The sequence below is a fragment of the Rhipicephalus sanguineus genome, chromosome 6, assembly GCF_013339695.2.
Source record: "Rhipicephalus sanguineus isolate Rsan-2018 chromosome 6, BIME_Rsan_1.4, whole genome shotgun sequence".
NCBI lineage: Eukaryota > Metazoa > Arthropoda > Arachnida > Ixodida > Ixodidae > Rhipicephalus > Rhipicephalus sanguineus.
Genome location: NC_051181.1, coordinates 8,988,270 through 9,014,440, shown reverse-complemented (window position 1 = coordinate 9,014,440; position 26,171 = coordinate 8,988,270). Strand labels below are relative to the sequence as shown.

At 49.5% G+C, this 26,171-nt stretch overlaps 1 protein-coding gene across 7 annotated transcripts in view; it reads right to left on the bottom strand.

The window, feature by feature from the left end:
* The window catches only part of LOC119395590 (mitogen-activated protein kinase kinase kinase 7), a 326,442-nt gene that overhangs the window by 55,801 nt on the left and 244,470 nt on the right, over window positions 1–26,171 (bottom strand). For 5 of the 7 annotated variants that reach the window (XM_049416687.1, XM_049416691.1, XM_049416690.1 and 2 more), the window contains exons 12-13: window positions 9,991–10,148; window positions 828–889 (exon numbers count right to left, since the gene is read on the bottom strand). In XM_049416687.1, the coding sequence (XP_049272644.1) occupies window positions 828–889; window positions 9,991–10,148 (220 nt within the window). Of the gene's footprint in view, window positions 1–17; window positions 135–827; window positions 890–9,990; window positions 10,149–26,171 lie in introns of those variants that run through there. The other 2 variants (XR_007416461.1, XM_049416692.1) reach the window with 2 other exon arrangements.

The following is a 26,171-nucleotide window of genomic DNA, read 5'->3' as shown; positions in this document are numbered from 1 at the left end:
TCCTGCAATTTCACTGACCTTCGCTGGTTGAGCAGGCAGATCTCCGACTGCAGCTTGAAGTACCACTGTGCCAGGCAGCGGTGGTCGTCAAAGATGCGCACCGACTCCTGGCAGCTGGGAACTGGGCTCAGGGGCTGCAGCGGCCAACAACCAGTGAGCAGGCTCTTCTTCTCACAATTAAATATGGCTCCCCCCAACCATTGTCCTCGCAGGGGTTTTCTCTTTTGCTTCGTCCAAAGAATTGTTTAGTACCAATATTTGTAGTGCATTACTTGTACGTGACGTAAGCACCTGTGCTCCTGATCAATCGTAAGGGACAAGGTGAAGCAAACGTGGGACCTTGTCCACCACTTCTTTTTGTTGCGTGTGCCGTTTCCATTTAGGAATACCCATTATCACCTTTCCACTCTAATATGGCAACCTTAATTTTTTTCAAATCTCTGTGCACCGTAAGGTCGTAGGAGTCCCGAGTCAGCTCACATTTTAGGGAAGTTCTTTGTGATGCAAACTGTGCAGCATCAGTCACAATTTGAGTCCTTTTGTAAATGTACTCAGATGCAGATAGGCTCTCCATTATGCCATACATTAATGTCTGCTCTGTAATTGTTTGAAGCTGAGGCCAGTATGGCACCATCCATGTTGTAATAACTGCATACCATTAGGCAGTATGCACAACATTATGAAATTTCTACAACGCAGCACGAAACAAAACGGCATTCGGGTGAGCTTAGGACCTAATAAGCTCCGAGCTGGAACGAACCCTGTTCGTCTTACTGCGACTATTCACACTGAAGCCCCGACCGAATTCTCATAAATGTCGGGCTCACCTGCAAGGCTGGCTCAATGAGCAGGTGAGCGTTGAGGCCCAAGTCCACCTCCTGCGGACAGTCTGCAAGAGGAAATAAAGGGCCCGTCATTTCCCTTGGGAAGTGCGGTCACCAGCAACCACGTCACCACAGTGAGGCATTGCAGTTGTGCATCGCACCACCAAAGCTAGACATCAAAGTTTTCTGTGGTCGGTGCAACTATATAAATCTATGCTAAAACTCATTTTTACACAGGGAATAAGCAAACCTAGTTACTTGATTATGTTGCAACTTGACACAGATGCATGACCAATTATTTGTCCACAAAAAGTAGTAAGCAGACTGCTTGTTAAAGAGAATGGTTGACATATGGTTGACGTGCAATATGGAAAAGGGGGGCACAGTTGCAAAAATTAATCCACTATGCACTCACTTAAGTTACCGAACTAGCTTGATGTTGTGAAAACGGAGTACAAGTATCAGTTTTCCTTGAATATCGTTGAGCAACAGTGCCACACACGCCGCTGGACTGATAAAATCGAATCGTTGAGTGGCAAATACTGTTCAAGGAATTCAGTAGTAGATATTCAATTCGCGAATCGAACTATTTGCAGAGCTACTATTCAATTCGTATATGAATATTCGCACACCCCTACTTATTTGTTGATGAATACCATTGTTTCTGCAATACTATGTCAGCTAAAGCGTAAATGTCAATGAAAACTAAACTGAATAGGCAACTACAGCATCACGACATGCATCTGTGACACAGCGGTACACAGTGGTTCTCTGTGTGCTGGTTGACGTTGGCTCAGTCATGGCTGCAGGCACTGTGAACTGGTCAGATTATGCTATGTAGATTCAAATCTTGTTACTACATAAACACATTAAACACATTTATGAATACCTACATTTTTTGAAAATTCAGTGTAAAAATATTTCAGGAAAATCAATTTCAATAAAAGCATATTTCAGAATAACACATATAATTTGACTGCTGCTTTTTAATGAAGAAACATCAGTATTATGAATTCAGCTTGTCTTGGTCTTTCAACATGGTCATGGCAACCGCCATGACCATGTTGAAAGACCAAGACAAGCTTCTCAAACTTTCAGAATGTGGACCAAGCTAGGCTGACGTGGTTTAAAGATCCCAGTACAGTCGAACTCCGCTTCAACGAAATTTCCGGTACAACGAAAAATTCTCGGTTCCCCGTTAACAGTCCATAGGAGTCAATGCATAAATATGCTCGCCACAACGAACACTTTTTCTGCTGCCGTTTCCGCTTCAACGAAATCTGACGATGCCATTCGGGCTCAAAAATTTCATTTACCATGCAATGAACACAATCTCGGACATTTTGATGCATTTTAGAACATAAAAATACGAATTCAAAGTCTAAATTGCGTGTGGAACCACCAGAAACCGCCGCTGTTGAATGAGCATGGGGGCCGCCATTGCTTGATAGCGACGGCGATCAGACTGCCCTGCTTTCGCAACTGGCTCGAGTTGCTTCTTAGTCGCAGACAATCCGAAGCCAAAGCTCAGTTGTCGACACTGGGATGCAGTCGTAGGTGCAATCACGGAACGATTCTTTTCCCGATGCCTTTCCAATGCTTTTCGTGCTTTTCGCGCTTTGCTAGTGGTCGTTGTCAACGCGAGCAGCCCTGGGGTGCAGTCGCAGAACGATACCTTTTCCAATGCCAATGCTTTTCATGCTTTTTGCGCTTAGCCAGTGCATGGTCGGAGCAACAATTCATCTGCGTTATCAACGGGATCAGCCAGCCGCAAGTGGCGGATAAGAATAGCATAGAATAAGGCGTAAGTCATCGCTCCGCGATAGCACGCCTGCATGTTGCCATTGTCGGCGAATAGCTAGTGTTAGCGTATTAGTGCAACTGTGCAGTTCGTGTTGCGCGCCCGTTCCTGTTTCATTCGTTCGCGGAAGCCGTTGTTTCTGCATGCTTTTTCAACGTGGCATCGCTATGCATATATGAGAATCGCGTTGTGACGCTGCTGGGGATGCAAGTAAGCAGCAGACACTTTTGAATCTTGGAAATAAAAGTTTCACTGTTCTACAAGCTCAGGTCAGCCATATTTTTTCGATTTCACTACAACGAAATGTTCGCTTGAACGAACATTTTTCCGAGCACCGTCAATATCGTTGTAGCGGGGTTTGACTGTATCTGGCTCAATGCTCCAAAAAAAAGCTCGTGAATTAGCCAAGGCACTTAAAATAACTGGGTTAAATGAAAGTGGCTATCGTTTCCACCGCAGACCTGAATTCTATCATCAAAATTTAATTTTATTTTCCTCCCACATAATGATCACACCCTAAGCTTACCGTCATGGTGATGGCAGTTATTACAGTTATGACGCCACGTGCTCATTGTTTTGCAGTGTGGCCACTGTGCAAAACAGTGCGACAGTAACTTGCTTTGAACCATTTTGCCACGATTGTGGTATACAAATTACACGTCTTCCGCTGAAGGCTTTGCGCTCGAGCACGGCAACATCCTGCATAATGGTGACATTAAATGCACTGCAGCTCAAAACAGTCAGCAAGAACACGTGGACGTGCGCAGAGCATCGCGAGTGCCCTTACCCCTTTGCGTCTCCACATGCTGTGCATGAATCGACGACACTGTGCCTGGCTTCCCTTCCTCGAACTTGTCAAAAAGAGCGTCCATTTGTCGTCGTTTACGTAACGTAGTTATCAAACAAAGAAACGGCGGATCATCTGCTTTCTCAGGCCTACAGGTGAGCAATCTGCCGGAAGCGTTGGCAGCCACGACCTGAGGTCTCCATACATTGCAAATTTTGTTAGACCTGCCTTTATCGCCACTCTTCTTTTTTCTTTTTTCCTTTTACGATGCACCCGTTGTACGCAAGGAGGGTGGGAAGGCAAAACTTTCTTTTGAACCTTGCCAAGAAGGCGGCGCTCGGCGGCGGGAAAGAAGAGCAATGCCTCCATGCATTTCGGTTGCTGCACAATGCCGAGCCGTCTTCACATCATCCGCACCAATTAAATTGCGTTTCCGAGCATAGTGCGATTTCAGCTTTCATGCAAAGCAAAGTGCAGGTGTGCCTTTGATGCAAATATAGGCCTTCTACAGCCAAATTCTTTAGTTGCGCTCACCGTAGAATTTCTGAGCTGCAACTCGATTCTTTTTACTCTGCGTCATGATCACACTCCCACGTCCCAGCAAATTCTTTGAGGGAAAAAGTGCGACTATTATGCGAGCAAATACGGGGCGAGGAGCACACTGAGGGACGAGGAGAGGGAAAAAGAAGGGTACAACACGGGCGCTAACTCGCAACTGATTTTATTCAGAAAAAAACATGCTAATACAAAGCTGCAGTACAAAAAAGAAACAGAAAGCATATAATCTTGTAATCCAGTGCAGGTGCCGCTCAGATATTGAATCCGATCAGGATGAATCCGTACCAACTAGCTCAATTTTCAATTCTCATGCGGGCGAGGACAAGGCCACCGAGAAAGAGGGTCGTACTCTGAAGAAGGTATTCTTAACACAGACGAGACTGGGTGCTTTCATCAGCTTCTGCCAGATTAGACGACGCACTGCAAAGGACAGCAATGCAAAGGAGGCAAGAAGTCGCACGTTTGTGTGATGGTCCCGCTCTGCTGCAATGCAACAGGCATGAAGAATATAGTAGAATCTCGGGGATACGAACCTGGCCGATAAGAATTTTGGTCCGATACGAATCCGTGAAATTCCCTTGCCCAATTCCACTGTGTCCAATGGGTCAAAATTCAAATCTTCCAAACACTTTTCCACGTCACGACGGGTGATACAAACTTTGGTACCGAAATCGCCGAGCAACAACCGAGTGTGCTCCAGAAGCTTTGGAAGTACGTGTGCGGCCAGCACGCACACAGTCAAAACTGTGGTCATTGTTTTAGTCCACGACTGCCGTGGACTAAAGCGTGGTCGCTATTGACACGATCTTGCATGGCAACGACGAAACTCCGAAAACACATCCACCGCTCACCGAGTCAAACAAGGCTGCTTGTAGTAACCGCGGTGGACAAAGATGTGATCACAGATAGCTATAGTTTTTAAGGCACATGCATGGCCAGCGCACACGGAAAGAAATCAGAACTACCGTTTGCCGCAACCGTTTCGCACGAAACTGCAGTCGCTTTCGATGCGATCATGGATAACGACTACGCAGCTTCAAAGGTACGCGGCTGACACAGCAATAGATTATAGGCAATAAGTCCTAAAAAAAAGCGACAAGTGTTTCGACACTCCCGTCGGTCTTCGCTTACGATTATAGTGGAGCGGACTTTGGCGCTTAGTTTTCGTTTGGCCTCACGTGAAGCTACGAAGCACGCATTTGCCACAACCAGCTGCACTGTCTCTTATTGCTCCGTTTGCATGTGTCCCAGAAAGACGTACGCAAGTTCTTTCAATGGAAATGAATGTTTTGTGCGTATATTGTGGTTTGAAAACAGAATTTGCTAGCTTTTTTATCAAACGAAATTTCAGGTCAGCGGGATTCTACTCGGTGCCATTCTCTCATTGGAAAGCATACAAAGCTTTGCTGCCTCGTGCAAGCACCACACAACTATTAGGAGGGCACTGGGCCCCTGGTGAGAGGCCCTTGCAACGTTCAAGTGGTGTGTCAGAGTTCGTTTGGCCTTGGTTGCCAAAGGACACCATGTGGGTCACCGACGGAGAACATGCCTAACAAAGAGCGGGACTATTTCTTTAGTACCAGAGGCAACCATGGCTGCTGCGCTTCAGAGATCTGGGCGGGCCTCTCCTGCCTTCTAAAGTTGTACCGGACTCTAGGTGGCACGTATCGACCCCTGAATGCTCCCCCCGAATACAGTCGCCGACCGATAAATCGGACACCAATAATTCGGACATGCTCGGTAATTCGGACAGTCGCAGCACCGCCAACAATCCCATAGAAGTAATGTGTAAAGACGACCGATATTTCGGACAGCTGCGAGATCTACATTCGATAATCCGGACCCTGTCCGAGACTGTCGCCCACGCCGAATCGCCAGCCATTATCTCCTCCGGCACCCGTACCATGGCCTCAGAGATCAAAACGAAAGCTAATTGGTGATTATGAGGCTTTATTTCGATCGCTACTTTACACCTCAGAGATTTGTGATTGGAAATGCCGATCTTGGAGGCACTGGTCCACTGTGGGAAATCGTATCGACATCGCGAACATCCTACATTCCGGTTCCTGTATCCCCGCGCTGCGCTGCTATTGATGCTATCGCCACCATTCCGTCGAATGCGTCTGTGGTAAAGCGTTTTGCGCGCGTTCATTTTCATCTAGAGACTTGCTTTATTTACGCTCTGCTGTCTCAAAATCTGAGTTAATTGGCGCCAACGCTGCCCTCACAGCCAGCGCCGAAGGCCGTGCCGACGACAATGAAACGCGGCAGATACAGTCTACTGCCGATTTTTCGGACGCCCGATTTTCCGGACATGCTTGAAAATTCGGACGCTTTCGCGGCACCGTCACCAGCCCCATAGACGTCAATGGTCAAGAACATAGGAAATTTCGGACGCTAAAACTCTTCGGCGTCCAATTTTTTGGACTTTCTGCCCAAATTGCAGGTCCGAAAGGCCATAATTGAAGACCCCACCTCTGCCGCGTCTATCATCTCGTAGGTTCAAACTAGCGCTTTCGCGAGTCAACCTGTTTGCTACAGTAGCAGAGTCCGAAAGTAACTTTGTCGCGATGCCGAAGCGTTGTGGGGTGAAGCGGACCGGAAATTCAAAGGGGCCGCTATCACGGCACCGTGCGGCGATGTCTTTGCAGATAAGCAGTGGAAATGCACAGAGGCGTGATGGCGACAGGTGGCAAACGTGCCAATACGGCTCAATTGCTGACAAGCCTTACGATAAGCACCTTCAGTCAACTGCTCGATAGTGCATGTAGCCTGGTGCAGTTGCATGCGTAGTGCACGCGTTTAATAGGCGAGAACCCAAACGCGCCGCGCCGCCATTCATGCTGCACCTTTGTGCGACCGCTAAGTGCGCCGCACAGACGCGTTGCCTTCACGAACGAAACCAGCTCGTCATCGTACAGCGATCACATCACACTGGCGGAGATACAGGCGGACTTGGTTGAACGTAAGCGGAAGTGCGGGCAGCAACGCACTGACAACTTTTTTCGGCCACCGGGATGTCTTTCCATCTGTGCACTTGTCATTTATTCATTCTTTCAGTTATGCCAAGCTTTCAATGCATTACTATTTATTGCCTGTTGTAGTCACTCCTGCATGGGGGGCCTGCAGTGTCTGCAAACATAATAAAAAACTCGCAAAGAAGGCACCTATTCGGAGCCAGCATCTCAATACTACACGGTACTTGACCATGGTGTGTCTGCAGTCGTTACATTCAAAGTACAGTGGAACTTCGATTATACGTCCCCCGGTCATGCGACGACCCCGTTTTACGACGAATTAGCTTGGTCCCGGCAAAACCCCCAATAAATAATGTATTAAAAACCTCAATTGTACAACGCAATTTTACGCCGGCCCCGCCTCGTACGACGCTTCGCGGACTGTCCGAGAAAAAAAAAGACCTACGATGACGCGAGCTGGCACGCAAACACACTGCGGCCGGGCGAAAAAGTCGGGAAACCGAGGAACCGAGTTCGTATCCGCGCTGCCACCACAGGCCTCTTCAATTTTTCGACACGGTCGACCATAGCTAGCCAGAGCCAACGTTGGCCGGAGCCAGCCGGAGCGCATTCGTTTTGTCGCATTGCACTGCGCACTTCCGTTGTCGCCTTTTTTTTTTCTCTCTCTCTTCTTTTGTGGTTTTTTAGTGACCGTTGTGAGCAGATAACATGGCAGATAATTTTGAGCTCGAGTTGCGATAATTTCACTAGATTTCGTGTCATTATACCGGACGTGTTGAATGGCGATTGTTGAGCCACCGTTTGCGACAGCCGTGGGAACCGGAACTCGCCACTGTCTAGCTACCAGAGGGCTGGGCGTTTTAGCCGCTTCGCGATGGTCGAAGCTTGCAAATCGAATAGGCCTACTGCCGTGCTGCCATTCAGCCATTCCTTACGTGTTTGCCTCATCGATTGGTTGTGCTGCGCCGCAGCTGCTGTGTCCACGTGCAAAATTTTCTGTGTTCCGGACATTGGTGGCGAGGAAGCTTTCGAATTCTTGGTTGCGAGTGCTGGCGTCTCGCAATGTCGCGGAACCGAAAACCGCTGACGCTCGGAGAAAAACTTCGCATAATCGAGAGGCGAGAAGCGAACGGAGCAACAAAGGCCAGCATTGCCCGCGACCTGAACATTCCCGAGTCGTCGCTGAAAACGATCCTCGCGAAGAGGACAGCATCCTACTAAATGCGGCAAAGTTCGGCCTGAACGGAAGGCCGCGAAAGATGGCAAATATGCTGCCATGGAGAAGGTCCTCGTGGAGTGTTGCGTCAGGCCCGCAGTTCAGGAATTGCCGTGGATGGCGCAATTTTGGGAGAAGGCTGAGACAGTTGCATTGCGCCGCGGCATTGACGACTTTAAAGCCTCCAATGGCTGGTTGGATCGCTTTAAAAAACGCAGTGGAGTTGTGTACAGCCACTGCTGTGGAGAGAGCGCGTCAGTCAGCTCCGACACTGTAGAAAATTGGACTGCATTGCTGCCGTAATTGATGCGGGAATACAAGCCGCCCACGTGTTCAACGCGGACGAAACTGGATTTTTTATATGCAGCCAGAACAGACATTGGCATTCAAAGGAGAGAGCTGTCACGGGGTAAGCGAAGCAAAGAGCGCTTACCGTATTGTTTTGCGCTATGAAGACAGCTCTGAAAAGCTTCCTGCCCTCGTGATCCAAGTTTGAGAAGCCGCGATGCTTCAAGAATTTGAAAAGGCTGCCATGCCAGTACACGTTCAACCGGAAAGCCTGGATGACGGCTGCCATGTTTTCTACATATCTGCAGCAGCTGGACTCCAAAATGGGGGCTAAGAACAGAAAGATTCTTCTTCTGCTTGACAATGCGCCATGCCATCCATCAGATATGTCGCATTTGAGAAATGTGAAAGTTGTATTTTGCCCCCCAATTGCACTAGCCACTGCAGCCACTTGACGCTGGCGTCATCAAGTGCCTGAAACAGAAATATCGGAAGTTTCTGGTGCAGCGTCGGCTGGCGGCATGGAATGCAAGCAGTTGGATAAGAAGCTTTCTGTGCTTGATGCAATGCACTACATTGCTAGTGCATGGGACGCAGTCACGCCAGAAACCATCACCAACTCCTTCGGCACTGCGGCTTTAATAGAAGTGGTGCTTGTTCTACCAGTGAAGCTGCAGTGCCTGTTGACGACGAACCAGAGTTTGGCAGCCTGGAGCTGCCTGGATCTTTCGCGGACTATGTTGGTGCCGACGACGACGTTGCAGTGTGCAATGAAGTGTCGCTGGATGACATTATCGAAACTGTGCGTCCCGACACTGCGGGAACTTCCGACGAGGAAGAGATGGACGACGCTGCAGAGGCTAGCGCGTCCGTTCCGACTTACCAGACGTGTTGTGCTACGTCGACCACATTCGGCGGTTTGCTTGCGCACGCGACGAGATCGGCGACTTGCTGCCAGATGTTGCAGCTATCGAAAGAAGCTGATGCGTCGTGGCTGGGCAAACTCTCAGAAGAAAATCACAGATTTTTTAAAAGGTGAGAAATAAAGGTTCGTTCACACCTCCGATAAAATGCGTGGTTGTCATTTTTTCAATTAATTTAATTTACGTTCCTCGGAGCAGCGTAGGTTTGTGCCGCGGACTTTCTTAGGCATTATGTGCCCGCTGTTGTGGGGCAAACAATGACCGTCACTGCCTATATTCTCGGTTTTTCGATTATACGACGCCCGGATTATATGACGATTTTGCGCGGTCCCCTGAAAGTGTATAATCGAAGTTCCACTGTAGTAGCTCGTGTTTTTGAGGCCGCAATACGCACTTGCTTGAAAGGTACATGCTTGAAAGAGCTGTTGTGTGTTCCCGTTCTGTGTCCTGGTTGTCTATAACGATACCCGACAAGCCCAGTTCTCAATATTGTAAACCGACTATCATCAGCAGTGATGAAAGTAATTCGAAACAATGCTTATGCACAGTTTCCCAGTGAACAAAACAGGGATGAACCCAGTGCCTTTGGTTGGCGTGCTGTTTTGGCCGTCGTACCTGGGGTAGCCGGCCAGGAGGTCTTCCGCGAAGGGTCTGGCCGCGACAGTAGGCTCGTGTGGAAGCTCGGGTGAGGACACGGTGGCCGCTCGTCCTTGCCCCGGTAGGCGGAGTGCACCGGTCGCCCGAGCCAGTTGCCACGTTCAATTGCTGGGAGCCTGCCGATCCAACCCGGCGTGGCCTGTGAAAGAGGCAGTCTCTTCACCACTACTCGAGTCAAGGCACTTCATCATCGGACCAACTTTGAGTTATCAAATACAGACTGGAGTGATACAGAGGGCATTTCTGTTTAGACAATACAGATTTTTTAATAAAAATTCTATGACAGTCCCGCTCCAGTCGTTTTCACACACATACTCTGTCAAGGCGGAAATACCTTGCCTCAACTAAATGACATTGCCAAAAGCTTCTTCATCGTCTTTTTAATTATTGACTCAAGGGCAGTTTGTGTTAGGATAGTTGCAGTGCCTGCCAATTTATGGCATACCCATTTTTTAGAAATCACAAAAGCTGGACCTTTCGAGATAATCATCATCGAATTTTAAGGGCAAAATGAAAACTGATCGCACCCGGCGCGCAGAAAACACGGCCTCTGTTACGTAAGACCGGAACTACACGCGACAAGTAAGTGATGAAATTTAAATCAAGATGCGCCAAAGCAGAATAAGGCCGGGCAAATCGGCAAGAATTCTGAAATACGCAAGTAGATAGCTCATTCTTGTAGTGCAATGTGTGGTGCATATCCGTTTCCTTCTCAGTCTATGAACAGGAGCGAAGCCTGTCTGCAAGAAGACGCTCCGTAGTGGCTGTCCCTTAGTCTTGTGCTTCCCAGAGAAAGAAAAGGTTGATATTGTGGTTTTCTTGCACAGAGCTCAAAGAATAGATAAGCACCACACTCCACACGCAAAGTAAGGCAACCCGATCCGCTGGTGCAACTGGGATGACTTGCCGCTTTTCACGAAAAGAGGCAAGTCATCCCAGTTTCCATTTTGCCTTCGAAATTCGATGATGGATATCTCGAATTACATGCAAACTTTGTAATTTCTAAAAAATGGTTTTGCCATAAATTAGCCCAACTACAACTTTCTAATATAAACGACTACCCTCGGGTCAATAATTAAAAGTTAATTAACGAGTTTTTGTTAACTCGTCTCGTCAATGTCATTTTAGTTGCGGCAAGGTATTTCCACCTCGACATAGCGTTTGTGTGCAATAACGACTGGAGCATGACTGTCATAGAATTTTTTTTAACAATCTGTATTGTCTAAATAAAAAAACATCCTGCATGTAATATGTACATGGGTCATTCCATGCCAAGTGTCCCAGAAGTGGCGCTCACAAATCGCACATTTTGCTGATACAATTTATACATTATTCATATCCCCCATGAATTATTGTAGTTAAACATTTTGCTTGAAAAAATTTTCAAGACCGTGGCACTCCCTCAAAATTTGCTTGCTTTCGTGCAACTGTGCCTACTAGCAAAATGCATATAAAATCTATTTTTGCTTGTGGAGCTTCGAAACAGCGCTTGTGCTACTACAGAGGTTCTGTTTAGTTGTGCTATTTAACAATTCCGAAATTTTTGCGTTTAACTGCCAGCTACATATATTTAAAAACAACAAAATTCTTCAAAGTTTGTGATTTTTTCTTCAGCTAACTCAAACTCTCCCTTTGTGTGGTTTCCAGGAAAGTATACTTGCGGAAAGTGTTGTGTTGTGTTGGTTTCCAGGAAAGTGTATATTTGTGTGGTTTCCATGAAAGTGTATTGCAAACAAAAATGTTTAGGGCTGTAATAGACTTCAAATCTTCCCCCCAAAAATTGTGAAATCAGAGAAAATATGCGATTTGTCACATATTCGACCATATTTTTTGTACTGATGCGGTCCAAGTAAAATCCTCATGATGCGGCGTTTGATAGAATGCTTCATTGCTAAGTAATGAAGAAAGTTTAATCGAATTATTTTTTGTTTTAAGAAAGAAAATAATTTTTGAAGTTGGCTCTCCGAATGCACCCTGCATTCCTTTTTGGTGCCACTTCACCGCAGAGCACGTGGTCGCCCTTGCAGCCGACACTCGTCACAGGAGGCGGCAAGATGCGAGATGTATGTCAGTGGCTCGTCAGTGCCCAAGAGTCTCGTCGCCTTGATGTCAGGGCGACGAGTAATGAATTCACTTTACAATGGGAGCTTGCTTGGCGGGCCCAATGGGAAGTATGGACGCCGGACAGCAGCTTACGGTATCGTTAGCCCATTGTGCTACAGGGCCGTCTGCACAACTCCCAAATAATAATAAGTTCTCTGGCCACCGAATTCCCACTCTTTACCAAAATTCGAATACTGGTAAGCATTGGCTCACAGGCACAGGACCTACGGTGCATAGGTAAATGAAGCGATGGATTATTGAAAACAAAGTGCTCGTGTTGCCGTGCTCAATCATTGACGCATCGACCAGTTTGTCCAATATAGACCGATCCACAACTTACGGAAGCCTGTCGTATCAGAAAGAAAAGAAGTGTGTCAGTGACGTTCTCATCTGCATTGTGGCAATACTACATTCATTTTTTTGTGTGTGGTTATGATGGGGAGTTCACTTGCGCTTGTTGGCTGTACAGTGCATATAGGTAGGAAGTTTTTTCACAATAAAGACAGTTGCCAGTTAGTGCTTGTGCCTCTGTGTTCTTCTACGTCCTGTACCGAATTTGCACTCATTATGCGCTCAACTTGCGCTCATTATATATCAGAAATCTAAAGACTGAACAGTCAAGCCAGGTGATAGGGTACTCATATTGCTCCCGACCAACAACAACAAGCTCCCACTACATTGAAAGGGGCCATTAGGGACTTTGATTACACCGCGAAGACGCCGAGCGGGCCCAGGATTTTCCCCGCTAACCTACTAAAAAAACACGCAGATCAGGAAGCGAACCAAGACACACCAAATCAATGCCAAGTCATTATTGGTGTTATCGACACGGGCAAAGAGCAAGAGATTCCCGTCCTGGAATTGGTGAAAGACTTTAAAATCTTCCCAAATTGACCAACCAACGAAAGGAGTTGGAGCAAAATATGTCAACATACTCCAGAATCTTTCCCAACGTCCCGGGCAAGACAGACTGGAACCTCAAAGTTCGCGTCAAGCACTACCCGTTACCATTTCCCACATTTGACGACTCATCAAGCCGAAGTACAGCAAACGAAAGCTCTCGACTTAATCGAGCTCTCGGGGTCAATTCCCCAGTGCTACTCGTGGACAAGCCGGACAAAACCAAACGTTTTGTGGTCGATTTCCGGCGCCCGAATAATGTTGCAATTGCAGATTCAGAGTCCATGCTCAGTGCAGGTGCCGTTTTTGCCAGTGTCGCAAACAAGAATTACTTCTTTGGATTTCGTAAGGGGCTACTGGCTTTTCCAACAATCCAAACCCAAGACCCTTTTTCAACTAAGTCCGGCCTATACCAGTGCTTCGCCTTCCCGACGCTTCTGACACCAGCTGCAAATTCCTTCCTAGAGAGGCCTCTTATAGCACCATAGAAAGAGAATGCCTCACTATGCTTTTGGGGGATGCAGAAATTCCATATAGAGTGCCTTTCTTGGTCCAGAAAGACCACCAGCCACTCTGTACATAAAACGGGCTAAGCAACAGCAGAGTCTTAAGGTTGAGTTTGCTTCTCCAGGAGTATCGGTTCAGAGTCGAACGTAGGCACTTGGCAGCACTGCAGCTACAATCACGGCAACTTACCTGCGATGCTTTTTCGTCTTACAGGCACCGTTACGCTCTTACGCTCTTCGGCATGATAACGTGCACCCTGGTCGTTTGCTGGAGATGCCTCCACTTCCGGTATGGACGTGCGCTGCACACAGCTCCAACCCACTCCTTCAACCAAGGCACCGACGAACGCGGGACCCCTTGACTTTGCCACCTCAACACCCGCTACACGAGCCAATGCACTGGGTACCTCTACCGGCTCACGTGACCCCAACGACTGCCGATCTCTGGATTACGTCCTCCTTGCCGTGCACCCATTGTGCTCGGCAAACACTGCAGCTATGCTCGTGGCAACCTAGCTGCCTTTTTGTCTTGCAGGTAAAAAATCAATATTCACTATATGCACGTCGCACTCGTTATGGACGGCCCGGATGTTGCCAAACCCAAACTGCTTGTTATCAGAAGTTGCAGGTGCCCATGTCATTAACAGATACTATTAGGCATTATCAGTCGACATAGAACTAAGCCCAGGTTCTAACGCTCGTTCTGGCGAGCCTCAAACACGACCACAGCGTGATGCCTGAACCTACAATTTTGGTCCAAATGGCATCGCGAAGCTAGTCGATTCATTAAACTCATATCTTCGTGTGAAATTGACGGTATCAATGCGAAAATACTCAAAAACATGAAATCAATGGTTAGTACGATACTTTGCCAGACCTTTGAGCAGGACGAGGAGTGGTGCCGAAGATTAGAGAGTGGCCAGATTGGTTCCAGTCCCTCAAACAGGTCCGTCATCTCTGTGCAACGGTATTGCCCCATGTCACTTACTAGTGTTGTTCTAAGCTAATGAACATGTGATCTACTATAACAATTTCAAGTTTTATTCAGCAATAACTTTGTTCCTTCCAGTCAGAATGGCTTTCGCTCGGAACAGTCACGTAACACCCAACTAGCGTTATTGTATTACGATATTAGTTCCAAGCTTAACTTTAAACACAGCCCGTTGACGATCTCTTCTTAGACTTTGAAAAAGCATTCGCCAATGTTTCCACATCAAGGGCTACTCCTAAGCTTCTCGACTAAACATTACAACAATTGTATTTATTTGGAAGTCGGCAGTTTCTCGCTAATCGCCAACAGCTTGTGTATGCTAACTCCCACTGTATATCTGGCGTGCCACAAGGTACAGTGCTTGGGACCTTTACTTTTTTTTCATTTATATTGAAAGGGGCTTTATTAACGACGTCTGGTAGCAGGCAGACAGCAGGTACGGCGAGAAACGAACAGGCTCTGCGACCACAGCCCGCGATCAGCACTCGCGCTTCGCACCAGGAGATGATCCCACTGTTGAATGCCTTGTTCCTTCACCGCTACATGCCCCAACGATGAAGAGGGAGCCATCCTGGAGACTCAAGGTGAGGAGAGAACAGGAGGGTCGTGGACCGTCTCACGACCAAGACAGCGCTTGTCCGTGGATGGTTTGACCGGCTCAATCACATAGGTGACAGAAGAGGGGCACTTGATGACGCGGTAAGGGCCGGTATACTTGGGTGCAAACTTGGGAGTCAGGCCAGGAGAGTGGAAAGGCAGTCGAAGCCGCACGAGAGAGCCAACGGGGAAAGTGTCCGGGGCCACATCACGGTCATGGCGATCTTTTTGGAGGGCTTGATTATCCGCGGTGAATGAGCGTGCGAGCTGACGACACTATTCAGCATATTTGGCCATTTCGGAAACTGGGCTGAATGCCGAGGCACCTGGATTGTACGGTAGTATTGTGTCGAGGGTGCTGCATGGCTCGCGGCCATACAAAAGAATGGGGAAAAGCCTGTTGTGGATTGTGTCGCAGTATTGTATGCGTACGTCACGAAAGGGAGAATGACATCCTAATTGGAGTGGTCAGAATCAAATACATAGTAAGCATGTCCTCCCAGTGTGCGGTTCAAACATTCCGTTAGGCCGTTCGTCTGAGGGTGGTAGGCCGTTGATGTGCGGTGCCTGTACTGCATGAGTGAAGAAGCTGTTCTAGAACTGCAGACAAAAAACACGCGACCTCTGTCACTCAGTAGCTCCCGTGGTGCCCCATGAACGAAGAACGAACCGCTGCAAGATGAAGGTGGCAACGTCACGAGCACCAGCCGAAGGTAGCGCTGCCGTCTCCGCGTACCGTAAAAACCGGAATATAGATTGAATTTTTTTTCAAAAAAAACCCATGAAAAGTCGACCCTTGTCTTATATACCGGTAATTGGCAGAAAAAAATGTGGAAGTCTCGCAACAATGGGCAGATAAAGTCGGAAGCCTCCATTGCCATCGTGAGCATCAGCAGCGGCGGGCTCGCGGCACCGTTGGGCTACGCCATTTTGCTTTTTCTTCTGTCAAGTGTGGTTGCTTCGGCTATCCGCTGTTTTTATTTTTCTGTTTCCTTCAGAAATGAGTGGTAGCCGACGGTAGTTTACGATAGCTTTAAGAAAAAAGTTATCGAGTATGCCGAAGCACACGGCAACCTGGCGGCACAACGGGAATTCGGTGCATCGGAGAAAAGCGTCCGATACTAGAGGAGCCAAAAGCAGCGCATCACATGCTGCAGCAACCAAAGAAAAACTTCGTTTCGTGGACGGACTGCAGTGCACCCCGAACAGGAAACACTACTCGCCGAGTTTCGTCCGGGAGCTTGTGTGCAAGGTTGCTACCGTGACGGCGGAGTGCATCCACGTGAAAGCTCTCGAGATGGCGCGCGACTCTGGGCTCACGAGGGCGCAATTCAAGGGCTCGCCATTTGGGTGCGCCGATTTATGAAGCGGAAGGGCTTTGCGCTGCGGTGGCGTACTTCCCTGTGGCCAAAAACTGCCCGAAGGTTTTCGATCACAGCTGGTCAAGTATCAGCGCTTCGTCATCCAACTTCGTCGACAGCGTTGCTACATGATGGGACACATGGGCAACGCTGACGAACTCACGATCTGTTTGATATGCCCTCGAACACGACTGTGACCGCTAAAAGGATCACAAGTGAAGCTCTTGACAATGGGCAACGAGCATTCGCAATTTACAGTGACGCTCACGTGCACAGCCAATGGAAAGAAGCTGCCCCTTATATCATTTTCAAGAGAAAAGGGCTACCGAAAGAAGACTTTCCTCGGGATGTGATCGTGAGGGCGAACGAAAAGGGTTCGTGAATGAGTCCCTCATGCTCGATGGATCCGGCTCGTGTGGAATCGGCGACCCGGTGTGCTTTTTCAGCGACCAAGCATGTTGGTCCTCGACTCATTTCGAGGCCACCTCACGGCCGATGTAAAGGGAGCCCTGTCCGTGGCAAGAATGATCTTGTCGTGATCCCTGGGGACTAACATCAATCCTCCAGCACGGGACGTAGTGCTCAACAAACCCTTTAAACATGATCGGACATTAACGAGCGCTATGGGACGGGGACATAGACAAGAGGTACACAGGACAGGCGCTCACTGTCCTGAGCGCCTGTCCTGTGTACCTCTTGTCTATGTCCCCCGTCCATAGCGCTCGTATGTCCGTATCATGTATGAACCACTTGCCCAAACACAAGTCTTGCTAAACCCTTTAAAGATCGCGCACACTAGCTCTACAAATGAGTGGATGCTGGGCGACAATCCCAAGACCCCCGCTTGGCCGCACTACGACGGCCACCCTCCGCGACCGTTTGTGGCTAGGTGTCGTCAGCATGGAAATCTGTCCCGGAAGAGATGGGTGCGCAAGTGTTTTCGCAAATGCTGCATCAGCAACGCATTGGATGGAACGGAGGACGATGCACTCTGGGACTTACTAGTGACAAGCAGGCGTCGTCCGACTCAAGTTCGGACGAGTCTGAGTGAAGCAATTTGTGGCCTTCTGGCGTTTAACTACAGATCAGTGTCCAAATAAAAAGAATGTCCACCACAGTGCAGCTGGTTGTGTCGCATATTTTATCAAGGTAAAGGGTGTGCCACAATACTCTGTGATTTTTTAAATTTCTTTTTGGAGATTCAAAGTTTGGGGGGTCGACCTATATTCCGGTTTTTATGGTATCTTGTCAGATGGTCGGCAGCTACAATCACCCATCGATTAGCAGCAACAGAGCACAGAAGGTGGGCCGTATAGGTCAATCCCAATACGGTCCAAGGGGTGTGCAGGACATGGTAGAGGCTGCAGTTGACCGGGTGAATGAGAAATGTCCTTCCGTTGTTGACACAATGAACATGAGCAAAATGTATTTTCACACAAATGTTGTACATACCCCACCAGTAGTAGCGTTGGCGGATCCGCTCATACGTTTATAGTGCACCAGCGTGTGCATGTTGCGGTTCAGCGTGAAAATATGCGCAGACCGCATATGGCTGGGTATGACGAGCAGCCATTTACGACTCGCTACTTGATAGTTGCGACGGTATAGAAGGGCATCTGTCACGTATCTCGGGGAGCGCTTGCAATATGTGATGGAGTTGGGAGATGTGAGCGAGGCCGGAGACCGTGGCGTCACGGCAAACAAACTTTATATCCACACCACGGCAAACTAAAAAATTAACACACTAAAAATTTTACAATCAGGAGTAACATGTGCAAAAACCGCCAAGCGGTACACAAGAATACAACAAACACTTCTAACTAAGCTCGGCTCTACTGGCCCGAAAGTCTGGCCACTATGGCGTCCCGTCTCGCTACGCGAATCGAACGTTCTTACTTCGTGTGTGTTCGTCGCCTCGATCCAGTGTCAAAGTCGACGGTCGGCCCCGTCGTCGCAGCTGCTGTCGACGTCTTGGGGTCGTCGTCGTCGATCCGCTGCCTTGCTAGTCGTCCTCGTCGCCGATTCCTCCGGCCCTTTGTCGGAGAACTCTGTCTCGTCCAGGTAGGCTAACTCCTGGCCTCCCCTTCGGGGCCACCGGGTCGAACTGTCGACGTGGCTCTCCGGTGATTGTCGGTGGGTCGCCGTCGTCTGTCCGAGCTGTGGTAGTGCCGCAGGTGCCACAAGAACTGCGTATGAGGCTGCCACAAGCCCGGGACGCCTCGCTCGGTAGACGCCGAGGTCGACGGCCACCCTCCCGGGACATGCACAACACTGCCTCCAGAACTCAGCCCTGCTGCTCTCGTCGCGGGTGCAACGCTGGCTTGCACCACCTTGCTCCTCGACGACTCCACCGAACAATGACTGCTAGTTCCTCTGGGGTTTCACACCTCAGTTCGGGGTCGCGTGGCACGCGCCTTTCTCCGGCCAATGGCTTGCGTCGACGTGGCGGGGGTGCACACCATTGGGTACTTTTCCATTCCCTGCACACCATCGACGCATTGCGCTGTCCGGCACACACCCCGTGCCCCTTTACTCATGACAGCATCTCGTATTGCGAAATGCGTTGCTTGGCGGCGAAGAGCCCGCGGGTATGGGGAAGTTGATGAGATGATGATATCTGGGGTTTAACGTCCCAAACCACGATATGATATATGAGAGACGCCGTAGTGGAGGGCTCCGGAAATTTCGACCACCTGGGGTTCTTTAAAAGTTGATGAGTTGGAGAGCATATTCAAGAGAGAGACAATCCAAGGGTCCTTTCGCTGTTCAGATGGCATGTCGGTGACGCTAACAGCAGTGAGGGTAAAGTCAATGGTTGAGCTTTCCTTTTCATCGGATTTCACGGGTGATCGTGAGAGAGCATCTGCGTCAGAATGCTTTCGCCCTGATCGGTAAACGACGCGAATTTCGAATTCTTGTAGGCGAAGTGCCCAACGTCCAAGCCGACCAGAAGGATCTTTCAGCGACGCCAACCAACAGAGTGCGTGATGGTCAGTCACTACCTCGAAAGTTTGGCCGTACAAATAGGGGCGAAACTTGTTTAACGCCCACACAATCGCGAGGCACTCCTTTTCGGTTACAGAGTAGTTGGCTTCCGCCTTAGTGAGGGCGCGGCTAGCATGGGCGACCACATACTCCATAAAACCAGGTTTGCGTTGCGCGAGTACTGCACCAAGGCCAACGCCACTGGCGTCCGTGTGTACCTCGGTTGGCGCAGTTGGGTCGTAATGGCGCAGGACGGGTGGCGAAGTAAGTAGTTGGTGCAGTGTAGTGAAGGATCTGTCACAGGCTTGTGTCCAATTCGAAAGATCCGCAGGGCCAGCAAGGAGCTTGGTGAGCGGGGCGATGATGGAAGCAAAGTTCCGGACAAAGCAACGAAAATACGAGCACAGGCCCACAAGGCTCCGTAGTTCTTTAACTGTAGCCGGCTTTGGAAATTCAGCAACAGCGCAAAGTTTGTCAGTGCTACATATAAATAATGGCAATGCATGACGCCGTTCGGCTGGGCACATGCAGGAGGCTATCTGTGATAAGATCGGTGCGGCCACTATGCTGACTGTCTGCGTGCCTGTCCACGTGTCTATGATGTAACGCCCTTGTGAAGGCTATAAAAAGCTGGCAGCTATCTGTATTATCTGCCTCATGTCTTACGTTTCGATCCTTGTACTGGGACGCCCCTGATGCGTCGAATAAAGCAGTAAGCCCCTGCTATCAAGTTCGCCTGGTTCCCGTCTTTGTTTGTCAAGATCCAACAATGGCGACGAAGATGTTGGAAATCGGGACTACGGTTTAATGCCCACTACCATGGCGAACAGTGGCGGGTTCTGGTCACCTGCTCGCAGTTTTCACCGGAGAAGGGTGACTTCGAAGTCTAACGTGCAACGCTGGAAGGCATTCCGCAACTGCTAACCAGATAGGCAAGGAAACGAAGCAGCAGCTTTTCTTGAAACTTATCGGAGAGGCCGCATTTATCACGCTTCAAAATCTACTTTTTCCGAAGACTCCCGTAGAAGCCAGCTACGAAGATATTGTGGAGACCCTGCGAAACCACTACACGCCCAAGCGTTCTGTGGTAGTGGAACGGTACAAGTTCATACCGGAGAGACCAACGCCCAGGTGAGGCATCAGTGACTTTGTCGTGGAACTCAAGAAGATGGCAGCCACGTGCAACTTCGGCACGTTTCTTGAAGAGGCAATTCGGGACCGCCTCATTGTGGGATTACACAACGATGCTATCCAGTGCAAGCTCCTCGTGACGGAAGACAAGGACCTCACCTTCGAAAAGGCTTACAGTGCAAGCGCTGGGAATGGAAGCAGCGCAAGGACAGAACAAGCAAGTCCAGAGCAACGACGCGACCAACAGCGCCTGTGCCACTGAAGACGACGTCAACTGTCAACGGCAGTCTTCTGCACAAGGTAAAAACTTTCTGCCTCAAAGGACCAATCTTGTCTGTGCTAGATGTGGTAGCTCACATGTCACGAAGAAGTGTCCGCATTTGTATAGCAAGTGCTTTAAATGCTCGAAAATGGGACACTTGGCAAAAATGTGCAGAACTAAAATTAGATCAGTGACAAATGTAGATGCTACCAGTGATGAAACTGTGTTGTTTAGAGTGGAAATGACGCCTAAGGCGGGGGCGTACAATGTAAGCGTACTGATTGACGACAAACAGGTCAATGTAAGCGTACTGATTGACGACAAACAGGTCGAGATGCAGGTCGACACGGAAGCTGCAGTCTCGATAATGAGCGAAAGTGAGTTCCGAAATTTGTTTCCGCACAAGCACTGTGGAAAGGCTAACGTAAGGTTAACAGCTTACAATGGAAGTTCGATTCCAGTAATCGGGCAAGTTGAAGTTCGGGTAACCTATGAAGGGAAGGACCACACTCTGCCGTTGACCATTGCGCAAAACGTAAAGGATAGTTAGAATAACAGAGAGCTGAGCTAGTTGGTAAGTATTCATTCTAAAAAGACAGGGCGTGCAAACAAGGACACAAGAAAGAAGTCAGGACACCACAAACCCGACTAACAACTGAAGAGACGCACAACGGCTGAAAGGAAAGAAGGCACGAAAACTTATCTGCACATGCCCATGCAACAGGCGAACCTATCAATCCGGCACGCGTGGCGGTCTACGTTGAAGATAACTGTTAAGGCATTGATTCATCTTTATGCAAGTTAATCGACGGTTGGCTCACGCATGCGCTACACTATTCTCGATATGCCATGCTTCAATCATCAGGCGCGGTTTCTTCATTCTATGACGGTACAACACTGCACATTCATCGAATTTTGGCACGCCGAAATTCGATTCCACATGTCTATGACGTAACGCCCTTGTGAAGGCTATAAAAAGCCGGCAGCTATCTGTATTATCTGTCTCATGTCTTATGTTTCGATCCTTGTACTGAGACGCCCCTGATGCGTCGAATAAAGCAGTAAGCCCCTGCTATCAAGTTTGCCTGGTTCCCGTCTTTCTTTGTCAAGATACAACAGTCAGGGTCGGGGTGGATGCCGTCTTTTGAAACGACATGACCAAGCATGGTGACTTGCCGAGCCCCGAAGTGACATTCCTTCAGGTTAAGCTGAAGGCTGCGTTGGTAAGGCACTGGAGAATCTTGCGCAGACAAGTGAGATGCGAGGTGAAATCGGGTGAAAAAAACGACAATGTCGTCAAGATAGCACAAGCATGTCTTCCATTTGAGACTGTGTAAAATGCTGTCCATCATTCGCTCGAACGTTGCGGGCGCATTACAAAGTCCGAATGGCATTACTGTAAATTCGTAGAGGCCATCCGGTGTGACGAACGCTGTTTTCGAGCGAACAGACTCGGCCATTGGGACCTGCTAATAACCCGAACGCAGGTCTAGCGAAGAAAAGAATTCGGCACCTTGGGGACAATCGAGGGCGTCGTCTATGCGGGGAAGAGGGTAAACATCTTTCTTCGTAATGTTGTTTAGGTGCCTGTAGTCCACGCAGAATCGGATGGAACCATCTTCATTCTTGACGAGTACAACCGGAGAAGACCAAGGACTACAAGAAGGCTTGATGACTCCGCGCTGGAGCATGTCGTCAACTTGCTCTGTAATGACGTGACGCTCCGCTGGTGACACACGATAGGGGCGCTGGTGCAAAGGAGTATTGTTCCCAGTGTCAACTGTGTGAACAACGGCGTTTGTTCGACCTAGCGCCGCTTGGGTCAAGTCAAACGAACGTCTGAACTCGTGCAGCAGGGTAAGAAGCTGCTCTTCTTGAGCCGGAGCGAGATGGCTGTCGATAGAATGGTGAAATGCATCCGAGAACACACTGTCTGAAGCAAGGTGAGGAACCAACGCGTTCAGCTCCGCATTCAGCTTGGTGTTGAAGAAATCAATAGGCACGATAACGCTTTCATCGATAGGCTGGATGTGGCAGAGTGTCTCGTTGCGGCTCAAGTTGAGAGGGAACGAGTTGGGATTGGAAAATAAATATTCTGGTGGTGTCTTGACGAAGCGCCAGAACGGCGAATGGCAGCGACGTGTGGTGGCGGCTACCGAAGATGTCAGACGGCGTGAACAGAACGGTAACGTCAGAAAGGGAAGTGCAGTAGGCAGGAACAAATACGGTGCTGAAAGGAGGGAGGTGAATGTCCATCGCGACGACAAGGTTGGTCACAGCAGATACGGTCACATCGACAGAACGCGGGTCACGAAACGCAGATAGTTCCACTTCGGCCCGAGCGCAGTGGACAACGGCATGATGACGTGATCAGAAATCCCATCCTAGAATGAAATCGTGGGAACATGAAGCCAACACGAGAAATTCAATGGTGTACAACACGTCTCGAACTACCACTTTGGCTGTACATGCTGCAACGGGCTCAATTTGTTGTGCGCTCGCAGTGCTCAGGGAAACCACGGGAGGAATCGTCGTTACTTTACGAATAGAGTGGCACAGTCTTTGACTGATCACGGATATTGTGGCACCAGTATCGATGAGCGCAAGTGCTCGTACACCTTCGACAGTTACATCAATAAGATTGGTGGGGGACAGGCGAGGACTTACACGAATAGACGACGATGCAGCTCGTGCCTCTGCAGCAGCGGCAGTCAGTTTTCCGTCTCAGTGAGGGTGGGTCGTCGACGCATAGGGGCACAGAATGACAACTTGGTTAAGGGGAAGCAGAGCGTCGAGAAGCGAAGGTTTGGGTATCGGGAGCAGCTTGCGCGTTGCGTTCATAAACTTCAGGTGGCATGTGAGGCGCGCGGTATGGCGGCCGAAACGAGTAGTCAGGATATCTTGGTGCCTCCGGGTTCACCACGAAGCGCCGACGACATAGGCGTGCAACGTGACCTGGAATTCTGCAAGCGTAGCAGATGGACCGGTTGTCAGCAGTGCGCCAGGGATTTCCGTAGTGCTGCGGTGTAGCAGAAAATGGCATGGTGCACGGTCCCACAGGTTGTGGGGGCGATACTGGCAGATGACGTGGTGGCCTTGCCACGGCAGCTGCATAATTCAGTGGTGTGGCGACAGGTGTCGGTGGAGAGGCGGACAGCAACGCCTCGGAGACCTGCTCTTGAATAGCCTGCCTGATAGCCAGCGTTAGGCAGTTCGTGGGCACTTCGGTGGTCGGCAAATACGACAGGCACGAGAGCTGTCGAGCGACTTCTTCGCGTACATATTCTTTTATCTGTGCCAACAGGGTGTTGTCACCACCGACGGTCAGGGCCGCAAGGGAGCCGTCTGCTGTCGTCGACCTCTGAACCGAGACGCGTTGCTTTCGAAGTTCTTCGAAGCTCTGGCACAAGGTCACAAGCTCGGACACGGTACGTGGGTCCTTCGCTAGCAACATTTGAAAAGCATCATCGTCTATGCCTTTCAAGATATGTCTGATCTTGTCCTGTTCAGTCATCTCAGGGTTCAGGCGCTTGCATAGATCGATGACATCTTCGATGTAGCTGGTAAAGTTTTCGCCCTGCTTTTGCGCACGTCCGCGTAGGCACTGTTTGGCATGGAGCTTGCGTACTGCAGGGCGACCACACACAGCTGCCAAGATGGTCTTGAAAGCGGCCCACAACCACAGGCTGGCGACGTCTTTGAGATAGAATGGGACATGCTCTAATTTCGAGGGGTCGTCCAACGTGTTGGCGGCGCTCACCCTTTCAAATAACAGCAGCCAATCTTCTACATCTTGGTCCACGGTGCCGTTGAAGAAGGGGGGATCGTGTTGGCACAGGGTGGTAGGCACAATGACCAGTGGCGACTGGGCCGTGCCTTGTTGGGCGGTGCCTTGCTCGGTGGTCTGATCAGGCATTGTCGGCGCAGTGGGCAGCTTCCGGCTTCGAAGTTCCAGATTTAACTACCCAGCTCCTCCAGCACTTTGAAATGTAATTTATTGACGACTTCTAGTACCAGGCAGACAGCAGGTACAGCGAGAAACAAACAGGCTCTGCGACCACAGCCCGCGATCAGCACTCGCGCTTCGCACCAGGAGATCGTTCCACTGGTGAATGCCTTGTTCCTTCACCGCTACAATATTAATGACCTTACAGCTAACGTCTCTTTTAACATTCGCCTCTTTGCAGATGACTGCGTCGTATCCCATCCCATAACAAACAGCGCAGATATTATATATAATACAGTCGAACCCGTTTATAACGAACTCGAAAGTGTCGCGAAAAGTGGTCGTTATATCAGTAGTTCGTTGTATATGGACTCGCCCTTAAAAACGTGCGCTTAACGGCCAAGTCGTTTTTTTTTCTTCGTGCACTTTTATTAAAGTGCTATCAACCCCTTCGGTGACAAGCTAAGCCTTTTCGCGTCGTGAAGCGACGCCCGCTGCGTGCTCACGAGTGAATTAACCGCCTCTGCAATGAGCTGACACCGTTTCACCGAAGCGCGGTACTGCGACGTGGAGCCGATCATCCCTGGCTAGTTGCGTGCAGCGCGTCGCTCCGCCTACTTGGGTCGCAGAGTCACTGCCGGGCCGCTTGCTGTATGCCGTATGCGCGCGTTTGTACGTTCTTCGTGCTTGCTTCACTCCGGACCGTGCACGGGTGCGGCGACTAGCCTCTTCGTTCAACGCGGCGAAAACAACCATTTTCCAAGCAACGCGCACTCTACGTCTCGGCGATGCTCTCGCGGCCCTGCACGACGATGCGCGGCGCACTTCAGTTGTCACCTAGTCAAACACGCAGTATACGCTCGCTGTCAGTGCATCGACGTTTCTCGGTGCCCGCGCCGCTCAACAACAGCTAATTTCCTTTCTACAAAGCGACGCGCACTTTAAAGCGGTCTCGCACGACGCGGCGGCGCCGAACTTGCGAACGGCAGCATGACTAAGCATGGCGCGCTCGTACCGCCGTCAACCCGCAGTGTACGGCGTAGTACGCCACACGCGCAGCCGAGCAGATATCTACGGATGACTGTGATATAAGGTTGTCGGCTATAAGTCATAATGGCACGCTCATCGACGGCCGCCACCTCGCCTTCGCTCTTTTCTGATGCTTATCCGCGAAAGCATCGCCGCAATCGCGCGGAAGTCGTAATCACCGATCGACCGGGCTCTGCCGTTACCGAAAAGACGGACGACCTTTTGCGGCACATTGTGGCGTCGACGAGTTTAGGGACGCAGTGAACCTTTTTGCGATGGAAAGTTATCGCGGTTATCACTTCTTGCATTTATGCCTTCTTGCGTTCCA